Source organism: Lontra canadensis, unplaced genomic scaffold (assembly GCF_010015895.1).
Source record: "Lontra canadensis isolate GAN:19392208 unplaced genomic scaffold, GSC_riverotter_1.0 scaffold7, whole genome shotgun sequence".
Classification (NCBI taxonomy): domain Eukaryota; kingdom Metazoa; phylum Chordata; class Mammalia; order Carnivora; family Mustelidae; genus Lontra; species Lontra canadensis.
Genome location: NW_022631001.1, coordinates 35,156,547 through 35,170,500, shown reverse-complemented (window position 1 = coordinate 35,170,500; position 13,954 = coordinate 35,156,547). Strand labels below are relative to the sequence as shown.

The 13,954-nt window shown below is 49.5% G+C and overlaps 1 protein-coding gene across 11 annotated transcripts in view; it reads right to left on the bottom strand.

Annotated features, from left to right (window-relative positions):
- Nucleotides 1-13,954, bottom strand: part of MICAL2 (microtubule associated monooxygenase, calponin and LIM domain containing 2) — a 210,019-nt gene that overhangs the window by 115,289 nt on the left and 80,776 nt on the right. For all 11 annotated transcript variants that reach the window (XM_032853495.1, XM_032853485.1, XM_032853488.1 and 8 more), the window contains 5 exons: nt 12,133-12,340; nt 8,722-8,838; nt 7,265-7,366; nt 4,738-4,893; nt 1,342-1,442 (listed from right to left, as the gene is read on the bottom strand). In XM_032853495.1, coding sequence (XP_032709386.1) covers nt 1,342-1,442; nt 4,738-4,893; nt 7,265-7,366; nt 8,722-8,838; nt 12,133-12,340 — 684 coding nt within the window. The remainder of the gene's footprint in view (nt 1-1,341; nt 1,443-4,737; nt 4,894-7,264; nt 7,367-8,721; nt 8,839-12,132; nt 12,341-13,954) is intronic.

The window sequence follows — 13,954 nt, the reverse complement described above, 5'->3', positions numbered from 1 at the left end:
GACGCCCTAGGGTTAGCGTGGGGGGCCGACAAAGGCCTCCTCCGTCCCTCCTTTGCAGAGATGCCCACCATGCTTATAGCCTTGGACACCAAACAGTCCTTCACTATCTGCCACAGGCCTCCCGATGGACAAGGCAACTTTGGGAGGGATGCTGGTGGAGCAGAGGGAAGAAGGGGACCCCACCTCACCTCCCCCAGACTGGGTCAGCCAGGGAGTACCAGACGTTGAAACCCATCGCTCACACATCTAGTAGCTGTGCCCAGTCAGCCTCCTGCACCCCCCGTCCCACCATTCACAGCCTCCTGTCTGCAACTCAGGCTCTCAGCAAGGAGGCGGCCCAGGGGACGGCTGGGTTACTCATGGCACCCGGCCGGCAGCTGGGACAGACAATGTGGCAAGAGGACAGACAATCTTCTCCGACAAGCAACAGTGAATGGTCACCATGCCGCCCAGGCTGCTGGCTGACACCCGTAGAGCAGGCTGACTTCGGACGGCAGGATCCTTATCTTGAGGCACCAAGCAGCAGCTGGGGCAGGAACAGAGGCTCTGGAAGGGTTATAAACCTGCCCAAAGAAGCTTCCAGTTCAGGGCCCCCAACTCCAAGTGCTTCCTTCCAACCCGGTGCTCTTTTGAAGATGCAAAGGCAGGACACAGAGGCCAGGAAGCCAGCAGGACAAAAAAGCAGGTGTCCAAACCAGACAGAAGTTACACAGGGAATCCACAACTCCCCCTAGATGCGCTGGGCACTGGGACAGCTTCTCTGTACATTCTCTCATTTACTCCTGCAAACAACCCTTTCAGACAGAAACCATTATTCCGAGTCTCCAGAGAAGGAGGCTGAAGCTCAGAAAAGCTGAGCAGCTCAGTCACAGTCCCGAGTTAATCCGCCACAGAGCCAAGATTCAAGTGGAGCCTTTCTGACCGAGAGAAGAGACAGCTCCCCGCCACCCCCATGACAAGAGGGCCACCAAGGGAAATTCACAAGCACATGCATTCTCAGTGCCCCAGTAGGACAAGGAGCCCCCGCTGGACTCCAAATGACATGGCACCTCTCCGAAACAGGGGCAGGGTTGAATGAGACATGGGGAAGGAAAAGACCCCACCGATCTCTTGGGGGCAGAGGCTTACACAAACGCCTGGGTGCGGGTCTCAGCCCAGCCCAGGCTCTCTGCAGAAACACGTCTGCCCATAGTGCTGTGGGCTCCTTCATCCAACGCTCACACAACAGCACGGAGGAGGAGAGTGGTGAGCAGTGGTTCCTTCCCGCCTCCCCACCCCTTGCTCTTGCACATGCTGGGTCGCAAAGGGAGAGAAAGGACATGGCAGCCAAGAGATACGTACATTAATGATGACACCTTTGTCAAGCAGGCTCTGCTTCTTGGCAGTCATGACAAAATAGTGGGTGCAGTCCTTATAGTAAACAATGTTCTCAAGATCAATCCCTGTGAAGAGAAGCGTGCATGGACTCAGTCTGACTCCCGCAGGGCCTTGCCCCAGCACAGGTGTCATTACTTACCTGCATGTATTTACATTAAGCAAGTTTTTAAAACACACAAGCCTGAATAAGATAACACTGAGGGCTAGAATTTACCCATCTCCACACAGCTAGCTTTTAGCGTACCACTAAGACACTGTCTTGGGGTTGTTGTTTTTTTAAGATTTATTTTAGAGAGAGGGAGGGAGAGAGAGCACGTGCACGTGGGAGCAGGGGGAGGGGCAAAGGGAGAGAGGTAATCCTCAGGTTGAGTCCTCTGTGAGCTAGGAGTCTGACACAGGGCTTGATCCCAGGACCCTGAGATCAGGGTCCAGACTCTACAGTCAGCTGTTTCACCAAATGAGCCACCCAGGTATTCCAAAGACACTATATGTTTTTTAAAATTAAGATGTAATTGATATATAACACGGTGTCAGTTTAAGGTGTACAAAATGTTAATTTGATATATTTATATATTGCAACATGATGAAAACACTTTAAAAAAAGAAAACCTCAATGTCCTCAAGGGCTGAGGACCCGTATTTCCAGGCTAAAGCAAAGTGCTATAGCAGGGCCAAGAGAGGTCCGGGGCATGGCAGCCAAGCAACAACAGAGCTGGGACTTGAACCCCAACCAGTCTGATTCCAAGTCCCATCCACCACGCCCTGTATGTGGCCAGAGATTCAAAGAGCTGGGTGAATTCTTTCAAGACTGTGCTAAGCGACGTTTCTACTATCACCCTTGTGTGTGGGGGAACCCAGATACCCTGGCAGGAACAACTCAGTTTAGAGGCCTGGGTTGGGTAGCTTTGCACTTTCCAGCAATTGCCAAAATACTTTCATAGACTAGGTTTCTGTGTTAAAAAAAAAAAAAAAAAAATGCTGTGAGAGCTTAGCTCAGTGGTTCTCAAAGGGGGGTCCCCCTGGCTGGCACCATCAGCATCACCTGAGAAGCTAGAAATGCTAAGGATCAGGACCGTGCCCTGGATCTAGTACATCAAGAAACGGAGCGTGGGGCCAGTAATCAGCACTTTGATAAGCCCCACAAGGTGATTCTGATGCACATGCCAGTTTGAGAACCACTGGCTTAGCTGCCCCAAAGGGAGAGAAAGGAAGAGACTCAAAACTTAGAGGTTGACACAGGTGTGCTTGGTAACCATAGGAACCCCTTTATTACCGTTAAGAAGGAAATAGCCATCAATGGAGAGGGCCCCCCAGAGAATCGGAGGAAATTCATCGTTGTCACTGTGCAAGGGGCACTGTGAAACAATGGCCAAAGGTGACTACCACAGCGAAATTCAAAGGAAACTCATTGAAACATTTGGAAAAACACACTCAATGTCCTGTCAGAATCCATATTTGGTGGTTTGTTGAAGTATTTATCTTCTTAGTTTTTGAGAGGAAGGGAGGGTTGGACTCATTCTTAAATCGTGCAGAAGAACACAATATGCTAGAAGAAAATATTCAATTAAATCGTGCCACGTGGTGAAAGTCAGAGAGTCGGACAACGAGCACACATCCTCGTGGCCAGGGAGTGGCACGGTCTGCTCGATACGGAATTCCATTCCAAAAAACCCCACTGGAAAGAGTCCAGCAGGAGCAGTGTGCTCTGTAATGGTCAACAGCCGAAAGGCCTAAATCAGGGGCCGGCGCGCATCTGCCACAAAGGGCCAGGCAGTAAGCATTTCAGGCTTCGCGAGCCATCGGGCCCACAACCATTCATAGGGGAGCTGCCATGCGCAGCGACATGCGTGACCAGGGGTGACGGTGCTCTAAGAAGCTTTTATTTAGGGACCTGGAAACCTGAGTTCCAGACAATTGTCGATTTGCCACAAAATACTCTTTTGCTTTCTCTTCTGCCGTTCCAAACTATTGAGACTGTTCTTAGCTTGAGGAAAATATGGACCCACGTGGCCAAGCACAGTTTGCCAGGCCTCCCACTTGGATGCTTGGGCAGAGATGTACAGCCCCTTCACGAGCCATTCTGCAGCCTGCAAAAGTGACCATCGGGGGGACGTGGCTGTGACATGGACAATATTTACAATGCGATGCCGCATGAGAAAACCAGAATCACAAAGAATACTGACACTCTGCTAAGAGCTGGAGTCACGTGGAAAGGGAGGGTGCAAGTGGACGGTTACCAAAAAGCAGTATATGGCAATGAGGACTATTTCTGTGCTAGGTGATGCTGAGTGTGGATGATTTATTTCTAGCATAAAAATTTTAGGGGCACCTGGTTGGCTTAGTCGGTTAAGTGTCTGACTCTTGGTTTCAAGCCAGGTCACGATCTCAGGGTCATGGGATCGAACCCCACGTCAGGCTCCCTGCTCTGTGGGGAGTCTGCCTGAGGATTCTTTCTCCCTCTTCCTCGGCGCCTCCCTCCCCCTCTGTGTCTCCCGTGACTCACACTCCTTCTCTCTCAAAATAAATAAAATTTAAAAAAAAATTTATTTAACTCTGTCGTCACACTGCCTTTCAAGGAGAGATACAGATTTTTAAACCAGGTTAGAAGAAAAAATCTGGAATTTACTTAATTGGCAGCAGGTTTCATCCCTCTTTCTCCTTGCCGTGCTTTCCTTCTCTCCACCGTCATTGTTTGTTTACCGACCCTCCCGAGAGAGGGGTCTTGTTTTGCCCACTGCTCTTTCTCAGGCCCTTGAACAGCATCTGGCCCCAAGCAGGCAATCAACAAGTATTTGTTGAGCAAATGAGTGTCTTGGAAAGATATCAGGGCCCATAGCTAGGGGACAACTGATGCCTGGGGGGGAGTACACATTCCCTGGGTATCTCTGGATGTTCTTCATGGGGAAGGACAGCTGGCACTCTGAACCAAAGCACCTACACTTCTTCAGGAACCCACCCAGGTTGCTGGCTCCCTCCTCAGAAGGCTCCCTGAAGCTCACGCTGCCTCAGGCACAGACCGATCTCCACATCAGGGTGGTTTCCCTGGGTGTCCATCACTAGACAAGGAGCTACTTGGGGAGCGGACCATGCCAACCTCAACTTTGTATCCCGTGATACTGAATACCAGCACTGAACGGGCATGTTGAGTAAATGCTGGGTATATATATCTTTATCCATTTTCACGTACAACATCCAGGACTCTCCCTCGAGAATCTCTCTTGTCCTTGAAGGAATCCTGCCCATTTCTATCCTAAGGAGAAGTCCCTGCTTCCACTTAATCAGAGTTGAGGCTCCCAATCCCAAGACTGGGAATGCCTGGCACAGACAATGGTTTGGTTTGGAGAAAGGTGAAGGTCCCACCTGTTTCTTCTTTAAGGTCCTGAAAAAATTTCTGGTTGAAGATGAAAGCCACACCACTAATCTCTTCCACCTTGGCCTCAGCCGTGCTGTTTCTATTTATGAAGTTGGCGGTGATGGCAATAGCCAACTTCCCACGGAATTCTTTCCTTCTGAATCCTGCATGAAAAAAAAGGGGAAAAGGGAGTCTTTCTTCTGCATTTGGTGTGAAAACTGAGAAAGATTATGGAGGAAGCGGTCCTCAGATGCCTCACAGGCCAGTGAAACCAGAGTTCTGCCTGGAGAACGGGGCAGGTGGACAGGCCAAGTTTCGTACCCCAAGAAGAAACCCATCCCCAGAGGCTTCAGTCAAGGGGACTTTCCCCCTTCCTAAAATCTATAGGACCAATTATTCTGGTGAGGCTTCTACAGACAAAAGGCTCAAGTGATTTTCCCAGCAGGCTCATCGTGCTAAAGGCTTGCTAGGCACAGTGGCTAGGTATACCCACGATACATGCATTTTGAACTTTTACGATTAAAACTAGGTTGTTAGTGTTTTTCGTGTTTTCCCCCCTTTGAAAAGTAGGATTATGAGACTGAATTCCTGTAGGATGGGGATTTTAACAAATTTTCTATTTCTAGTCTCCAGTGGTTGGTGCTTAGCCCACACTCAGTAAATATCTAATGAGGAGACAGAAGTCTAACTTGTAATTGATTTAATACAGTGATTCTTGGGGTTCCTCTACTTGTTGATGGCTTACATTAACTTTGATTTTTAATGGTGGTGACACAGAGGATCCCAAGCAGGAGTCACACTTCACTGAAACACCTTCTGCCCATCCCCTTTCTTTCTAGCATCTGGCTATCCCACAGTCCTGATCTTCCCTCTGCCCCAGACACTACTATTTACTCTGCTTAACTCAAGGCTCTCATCACAAGGGCAGGCTCTCGGGACATGCCTTTGTCTTCAGCCTCCTCCCGGAACTCTCCCTACATTTGCTCACCGCATACTCAGACCTCATGATGATTCCCAAACTTCTTTGTCAATACTCCCTTTGACTAGAAGCCTTGGGGTTTTTTCCTCAATACCTCCTCTTTAAGTCCATCTTCATTAAACTTTTATTGAAATGGTCAAAAATGGCCATTATTGTCTAGTCTAGTATTTCTTAACTGGGAGTGACCCTGGTCCCCAGGGGCATCTTGGCAATGTGTGGAGACATTTCTGGTTGCTACAACTTGGCACGGGGCATGGCGGTTGGGTGAGGCAGTTGTGCTACTGGAGTCTGGCCTGGAGAGGCCAGGGATGCCGCTAAGCTTCCTACCGGGAGCAGGACAACGAATGATCTGGCCTCATATGTCAGTAGGGCCAACATAGAGAAACTCACACTCTAGTCTACTTATTTGGTGCTAAGCTGCCTAAATGGCTCTCCTTCTTCTTACCCTTCTTTTCCTATCCATGAAATGCCTAACTATACTCAGGCAAAGTGTGGATTTTGGATTTACAAATATCCAGACTTGCAGTTGTACCCAACCATCAAAATGGCCCCCAAAATTCTAGCAGCACAACATCCAGGTTAACAGCTTAAAAAAGCTTTGTCAGATATGGGTTACTGATTGCAGGGGTCTGGCAAATGTAGGGATGGAGGCAAAGAGAGAGGCAAAGGAGTGGGGAAAGGGTCCTGGTGGGCACAGCTGGTGGGTAGAACGCAGCGAGGCAACCCACACCTCCCAAAACCTCAGGCATCAGCCCTCTTTCCAGGAGTATGTTCTGTCCTTGGAGGACGTGCCCTCTTCATCAGAAACCGGCAGTCTGCAGCCCTCGAGCAGGGCAAGCTTGAAGAGCAGATCTAGCTGCCAGCCTGAGAGGCCATGTGGGACCCCTCCGTCCGCCATCTGTGGTCTCTTGTTCATACAGTTAGTGCCAATTAGTACAATCTCAGCGTCAATTACTCTTTGGGGGAAGGGCTAGGGGATTGAAGACATTTCTGGTGGTGGCGCTCTTCTCCCAACTTGACCAGATCTTACTCCAAGAAAACATGTTATGCTTCCAACTCCAGAATTCAGAGAAGCATGGTTCTGCACCCTGACAGTCTGGGGAAAAGCTCATTTTACTGCCCAGCAATGACTGTGCTTATAAGTTACAGAAGAGACGGGCCCTTCTTGCTGGGGTATTACACGTGACAGAAGAAGAAGGCCACCGAGAGTCTAAGAATGGTTGTCTTAGCTGGATGAAGTAAGCGTGGGAGTGCTCGGTACCATGGACTCACTGACAGGGGCTCCATAAATGCATGCTGACTCGCAATTGCCATGGCACTTTACCTTTATAAAGCGTTTTTACATATGAGTCCTTTCATAGCCCTCATGACAAGATTCTATTATCTTCATTTTACAGGTGGGAAGCCTGATGGTTCAGAGACCTGAACGCCTGCCCTCTCGATGCTCAGCCTCAGGCCTGGCAGGACAGTCTGCCCTTCTGTCAAGGGCGCCATTCTGCAGCCCCCTCCCAGTCCCAAGGCCCCCATCCTCAGCTCCAGGAAAAAGGAGTCTTCACCTTCCAGTGTGTTCCTGCGGCCGTCGGCACCAATGATGACATCGAACTCAAAGTCCGACAGACAGTGGTCCGCAGGGAGAAATTCCGCCCGCCAGCCGATTTCTACCAAAACAGAAAAATGGTTTGAGTTGGCAGAGAAAGGTGGGAGGTCCCTGCAGTGTTGGCCAGGGGAAAGGGGATATCTCTAGGTAGAGGAACCCCAGATAGATCTGCCAGGGAAAGACCCAGAGTTCTCCTGATTCACACTTGCATCTGGAGACCTTCTGGCTTCAGTATCCATTCAATCCAGGAGAAGGTAAACCAGCAGCGCCCACCCCATGCCTGATTTAACCGGTTTCTATAAAGGCTGGGAGTCTATCAATGGTCCTCAGGCCAGTCCCACTTGAACCCTCTTTGTCTCAGTGCACTCTACCACATTCTCTTCATACTCCCATACAATCCTCCTTGTCCTCTCATTACTGACCAGACCCAAATGATGGATGTGCAGGGTGTCCTGAAACCAATTCGAATTCCCACTTCATTACACTCAAAATGTTCTGTTGGGCAGCACAGAGCCTTTGATGGGAACACTTCCAGGTGAAACCTTGCTGGTCATCCAGAACTGGGTCTGGGAGAGGCTAAGGGCACACGTATCTCTGGAAGGTCCCTAAAAGATGTTGTCCTGCTACAAAGGCCACTGAACACTTCTCCTACACTCTGGAATGTTTTGAATGGAGGACAGGAGAGGTCAGAGCCCTAATGAGCCCATGAGACTCTGAGGTCTCCGACACGAAGCTACCCAAACCACAAGCCCTACCCAGGCAGCAGCAGCTTTTGGTAAGAGATAAGGTGCAGAGGCATCAAGAGCAAACTCTCGGACCACAGTGTGCGTGAGATCAGCACCTACATGAACATATACTATAAGGAAAAAGAGCAACATGGCTAAATAAGACATTACCCACCACAGGTGACTTCCGTGGTTGGTAAGCTATGCTTCAGAAAGGCTTTAAAATAATTACATACCAAATAATATCATGGGCCCTTATTTCATGTTTGTTCAAGAAGCTTCACTTTTTTTTTTTTCTTTACTGGATTTTAAAATATCACGTGGGCACAAGTGCAGCCACATGTCCATGTGTGTTCCCACGCGGCCTGAAGAATTAGGAATGAACTTCCAACAAACAACCGAATCTAGATCTTCTATCCTAATTACCTAGTACTTCGTTTGTCAAAGTACCACCTCCCACTGACACGGTAACCAAATGATAGGTTTAGTAGCTTAATAACTGCCCTGGGAGGAGAAGAGCAAACCTAAGGTGGCTGCGTTGGGCAGAAAAGGTAAAACGCCCTTTGATGGGATTATGCCCAATAGCTCCCAACAAGAGTAACTCTTATGGGAACATTCTCTGAGAGCTGCAAATGTGATCTCCACTTGCCAATATCTGACTTGTAGACATAAGAGGAAGATTGTACTGTACTTTGATTTTCTTGATCTTCAGGAGGCTCTAGAACCTTCACAAACTCCACGTTCACGTGGATTTCAACTCCCAGCATCAGGGCCACCTTGAATAGGATGAGCTGCAGCTGACGAATGCCTGTTAGGTAGGAAGGGGGAAAGAGAAGAGGTATCAGCAGCCATGCTTGAGTGCCTCCTGTATGCAGGGTACTCTATAATCGCTCCTCACTGATCTCTGAGCAGAGCAACAGACCAATGATGATCGCAACTGAGAACGAGTTATGCACTGGCCACTCAGCGTTTTCACATTTAATCCTTACTGTGGGATAATTATTCCCATCTTATAGATGAGAAACCGAGGCTTGGCGAGGTGAAGTGACTTGCTCAAGGTCATACAGCAGCAAACTAGAATATGGACCCAGATATGTCTGGTTCCAAGACTGCGCTCTAGCTTTTAGAAAATGCTCTCATGATGGAGGCTCTCCCTTTGCTGCCTCCTCCCTGAGAGGGGCCAGAGGTCTGACAAGGCAAAGATGGAAAGAGGAGTAGACCTGGAGAATAATGGCCACAAGTAAAGTCAGTGACGAAATGGCTCATTTTGTGGGGGACTGGGCCTAAGCCCTTAGCCATCCAGGGTCAGCATGAAGGGGGATTTCTCTCCACAAAGCTGGACTCATGGTAAGTCACCTCGTACCCATTGCCCCAACTCCCCCGATGAGTGTCACTAACTCATCCCTGGTCATTCAGCACACATGGGTCTGTCTCTGAATATTCTACTGTAGAGGGCGAAACTCTCTGTATTTTGTGAGCTTTGTTCACTTAACATTTATTGAGCATCTACAGTGGGCCAGGTGCCATGGTAGGCATAGAGACACAGAACCCACTCTAGTGGAGGAAACACAAGTGGACAGGTGAGGGCAGGCCACCATGGTCGGGGGGGCGGGGGCGGTGCAGGGGAGTAGCAGAACAGGGCCGGAGTTGCAGTCCAGGAAGCCAATAGAGTACCAAATCCCACAGACAAATTAGGGACTATGACGGCTGCAAGAGGCCAGGGCACTTGGGAGTTAGGAGGCTTCTAGGAGTGGAAATCTCAGCGAAAATCTCCTTCACAGGAGGTGGGGAAGAAGTCAGATCTCAATGGAAGGAGTCATGGGTGGGACGCAAAGACAAAGTCGATATCCCCTCTTTCTACAGTAAATGTTTTGAAATAGAAAAAACTTAAGGTAGTAAGAGAGGGGAGGGGCCAGCGAGGTAAGGGGCAGGAAACCAAGAGGGAGCAGAGTGGAGCTGAGCAATCTGCTCAGCCTCAGACATGGCAGGGAGGGCAGGAAGGGGAACTCAGATGGAGGCCAGTGCAGGAGGACGGAGAGGGGCTGGCGCTGGGAGTGCCCGCCAGTGGCTTCTCCTCCCCAGAGCAGAGGAGGAAGGCCATTTGCTCAGAAGGAGTTTTGGAGCGAGCACATGGGAAGGGGAGGAGGATGCTGACACAGGACAGTTGGGAACTGCTGAGGCGTGCTGGGGGCTGGGGCGCAGCTGGGGCTGGAGACCAGCATCGGTCTGAAAGGAAGCCAGTCAGCTGGGGCTTAAAGAATCTGATCCCCCTCCTGCCTGGAAACAGGCCTAGGCAGTGGCCTGGCCTCTCCTCTTCATTTCAAGGCTCCTAATCTAGCTTGTTCTAACACACAGTAGGTGTTCATCAAATTCTCCCTGCCTCCCTTCTCATAGCCAATGGAACCCATCTTAACAATGAGTGCCCCAAATGTCAGAATCTCAGATCCGGAGTCTTGCCAGGGTTTCTGAACATGGGGAATTTTCTGAGAACTAGGGATTAAATGGGAGCCCCATCAATGGGGCAGAGAGGGGCTCCCAACCAGCAGGGAAGGCAGCTCAACAGAGGGGGCGCTTGCAAGGTCCCGTGGTGCCCAGCTCTGCCTCTCAGGAGCGCTCAGTGGGAAAGTGGTGCTCAATGCTGTAGTTCTGAATTGGGCACCAACATACATTCTTCTGTGGGTGGTAGAGAATATTCCCGAAAGCTGACACTGCAGCCTTCTGGGTAAACCCAAATCTCTTTCCAACGGACTCCTGGAATTTTCTCATCCCAGAGTGGGAATACAGTCTGGGGCCACTGCTGATAGGTTCCCATGTACCCGTGACTAAACTACACCCTGTGTGGCTGACCACTGTCTTCAGTCATTCTTCTGAGCCCCACACCCTTTCCTGTCAGTTCCCGTCCTCGTGAGAACATGGCTCTCAGGGCTCTCCTGCCCCCCACGGGTTGAAAGAAGGCAGCTCTGGAACCTGAAGCTGGGGACCCCAGCTGCCTCTTCCTCTTGCTTGCTGTACACCAATGGAGGCAAAGCATTCTCCGAGTCCCTACTACCGGGCAGGCACAGTGGTGAGCACATCACAAACTAGACCTCACCTACCTGATCCTCTCAGTGGTCCTGGGAGGCAGGCATTCATCACATGTGAGGGAGACAAAACATGGGACTTGCAGAAGGTAAGGAATTTGACCCAAGTCCCACAGCAAATGGGCAAGACAGATTTGGAGCCCGGATCTGTCTAAGCCCTTGAACTCTCCCCACAGTGTTAACCTCCCTGACATTTATAGGACACAGTTTTATATATGAAATGGCTAAAGGCCTCCTCCCTGCTCAGCACGAGAGGGAAGTCTGTTCTGCCACAGCCTCTCTGCACAGAACTTGCCTCAGGGGACCCACTCTGGAATAACACAGAGCAGAAGGGCTTGGATGTTCCCCTGAGTGTGCTCGGCTGCAGGGCTGGCCCAGGGCCTGAAATCCGTGTTTCCTACTTCCCCCTCCTTGACTGGGTGAACCCCTGTCATGATGTCCTCCCTCTTTTTAAAATGCAAGGAAACTTAGTCCGGTGCTGTCAACTGTGTCATTCCTCTTCTAAAACCTACCACGGTTTTCCCCAGAACCAGCAGCACAACGTCCACGTGGCGCTCGACACCCTGGCCCGTTTCATGGTTTTGTGTGCCTCCCTCATCTGAACCCCCTAGCGAGTCTGATGGCTCTGTTAACGTGCAGTTAATCCCTGACAAGATCTCGGTGAGCTCTCTGCGAGTGCAGACCGTGTTACCCACCTCTGATTCTGTTCCCCATATTTCATCCATTCACTCAGCAGAAGTTGACTGAGCACCTACTATGTGTCAAGCACCCCTTTATGCCCTGAGACACTCCGGTGAGCGGGGCACACCACAGGCCCCAACTTCATGGTGCCTACAGCTCGGTGGGGCAGACGCAGCCCAGAACTAGCATAAGGCACAGAGCAGGCCCTTCATGAAATGTCTGCCGGTCGAACGTACGGACCCCCGTACATTCAGCTTACGGATGTGTAAGCTGGAACATCCTGGAGACTCAGTGTGGAGAGATGTGCCCCACCCAGGGTTGGCCCCATGGGCTCTACTCACTGATGTGGTCAATGGAGCCAGCGCAGAACTTCCCATAGAACTTCTTGGCTCCCAGGCCCCGCAGGTCATGGATGGTGAAAGGCCACAGGTGCAGCACGTTGTTCCTGGAGAAGGTGTCCCTCTTCTCCACCACAACCACTTTGGCCCCTAGGTAGGCAAGTTCAATGGCAGTGCGCAAACCACATGGTCCTCCCCCAATGATGAGACACTGCAGCGGTAAGAGAGGAGAGAGACGTTCAGTGACCACTAGCACTATGGACACAAACCCCTTGCCAACAGCTAACGGGTCCACTCAAATGAACCAGCAAGTAGTAAACGAAGCACCAGTTAGGACCTGCCATTCATCCACCCAAGGTACCTCACCTGTGGGCCTAACCAGTCCCCGTACCAAACCCTGGAAAAGACACAGAAGTCCAGGGACTTGGTGGGGAGGCACAAAAAGATACACTTGAGGTTCTGAGTCAGACTAACCTGAGCTTAAAGCCCAGCTCTGGCATTTGACCTCTTAGCTTCCTCATCTGGGAATGGGTACACTACTCTTTCCTCACAGAGTTATCAAAAATAAGACTGCTTTTAAAAAGCTCTGGTGCATCACTGTGACCGCAGATGTGGCAATGGTTTCTTAGATGTGATAACCCTCACACCAGCAATGCAAGAAGGAAGAGATAAATTGGACTTCATTCCTAAAACCTTTTATGCTTGAAAGGCCCACCATAAGAAAGCAAAGAGACCGCCCACAGATGGGAGGAAATAGTTGCAAATCATAAATGTGATAAGGGACTAGTAGCCAAAATATGTAAAGAATTTACCAACTTAATAATTTAAAAAAAAAAAAAGAGGACCCAATTAAAGAGCAGGCAGATAATCCCCATAGAAATTTTTTCCAAGAAGACATACAAGTGGCCAATAAGCACTGGGAAAGATGTTCAGAGTCATTAGCCATCAAGGAAATGCAAATCAAAGCCACAATGAGATTCTGCTTCATACCCACTAGGGTGACTATCATCAAAAAGACAGACAAAAATAAGTGTTGGCAAAGATGTGGAGAAACTGGAACCCACACTCGTCACTGGCAGCCATGAGGATGGTACAGATGCTTTGGAACAGTTTGGCGTTTCCTCAAAAAGTTAAACAGAGTTGCCAGACGAGCCAGCCACTGTATTCCTGTGCATCAGCCCAAGAGACATGAAAACATACATCCACATGGAGATGGGCACATGAATGTTCATGGCAGCGTTATTCATTATAGCCAAAAAACAGAAACAACTGAAAAGTTCACTAATTGATAAAGACACAAAATGTGGTATGTCCATACAAGGGATGATTCAACTCCAAAAAGGAACGAATTACTGAGCTAGAGATGAACCTTGAAAACGTCATGCTAAATGAAAGCAACCAGACACAAAGGGACAGAGACGGTATGATTCCATTTACAGAAAATGTCCAGAATAGGCAAATTCATGGAGACCAAAGGGAGATTAGTGGTTGACAGGGCGGGGGAAGGCAGTGGGGAAGGACTGCTCCCTGCTGTGCAGTTTCTTTTTAGGGTGATATTTTAGGATTCAGTCGTTGTGGTGGTTGCACAACTTTGTGAATATATTAAAACCATTGAATTACACACATTAAAAGGGTGAATGATATGGTATGTGAATTAGATCTTCATAAAGTACTTACAGGATAAGAAAAAGCTCATATTTCGGAGTTTGGTACACACTAGGGTAGACACTCTCGCTCTTATCACTGAGACCCAGTCCCTGTCTTCTAGGGACTCTCCATCTAGTGGCAAACTCAGGCTTGTGGGGTAAGAAACCAGAACGCTTTG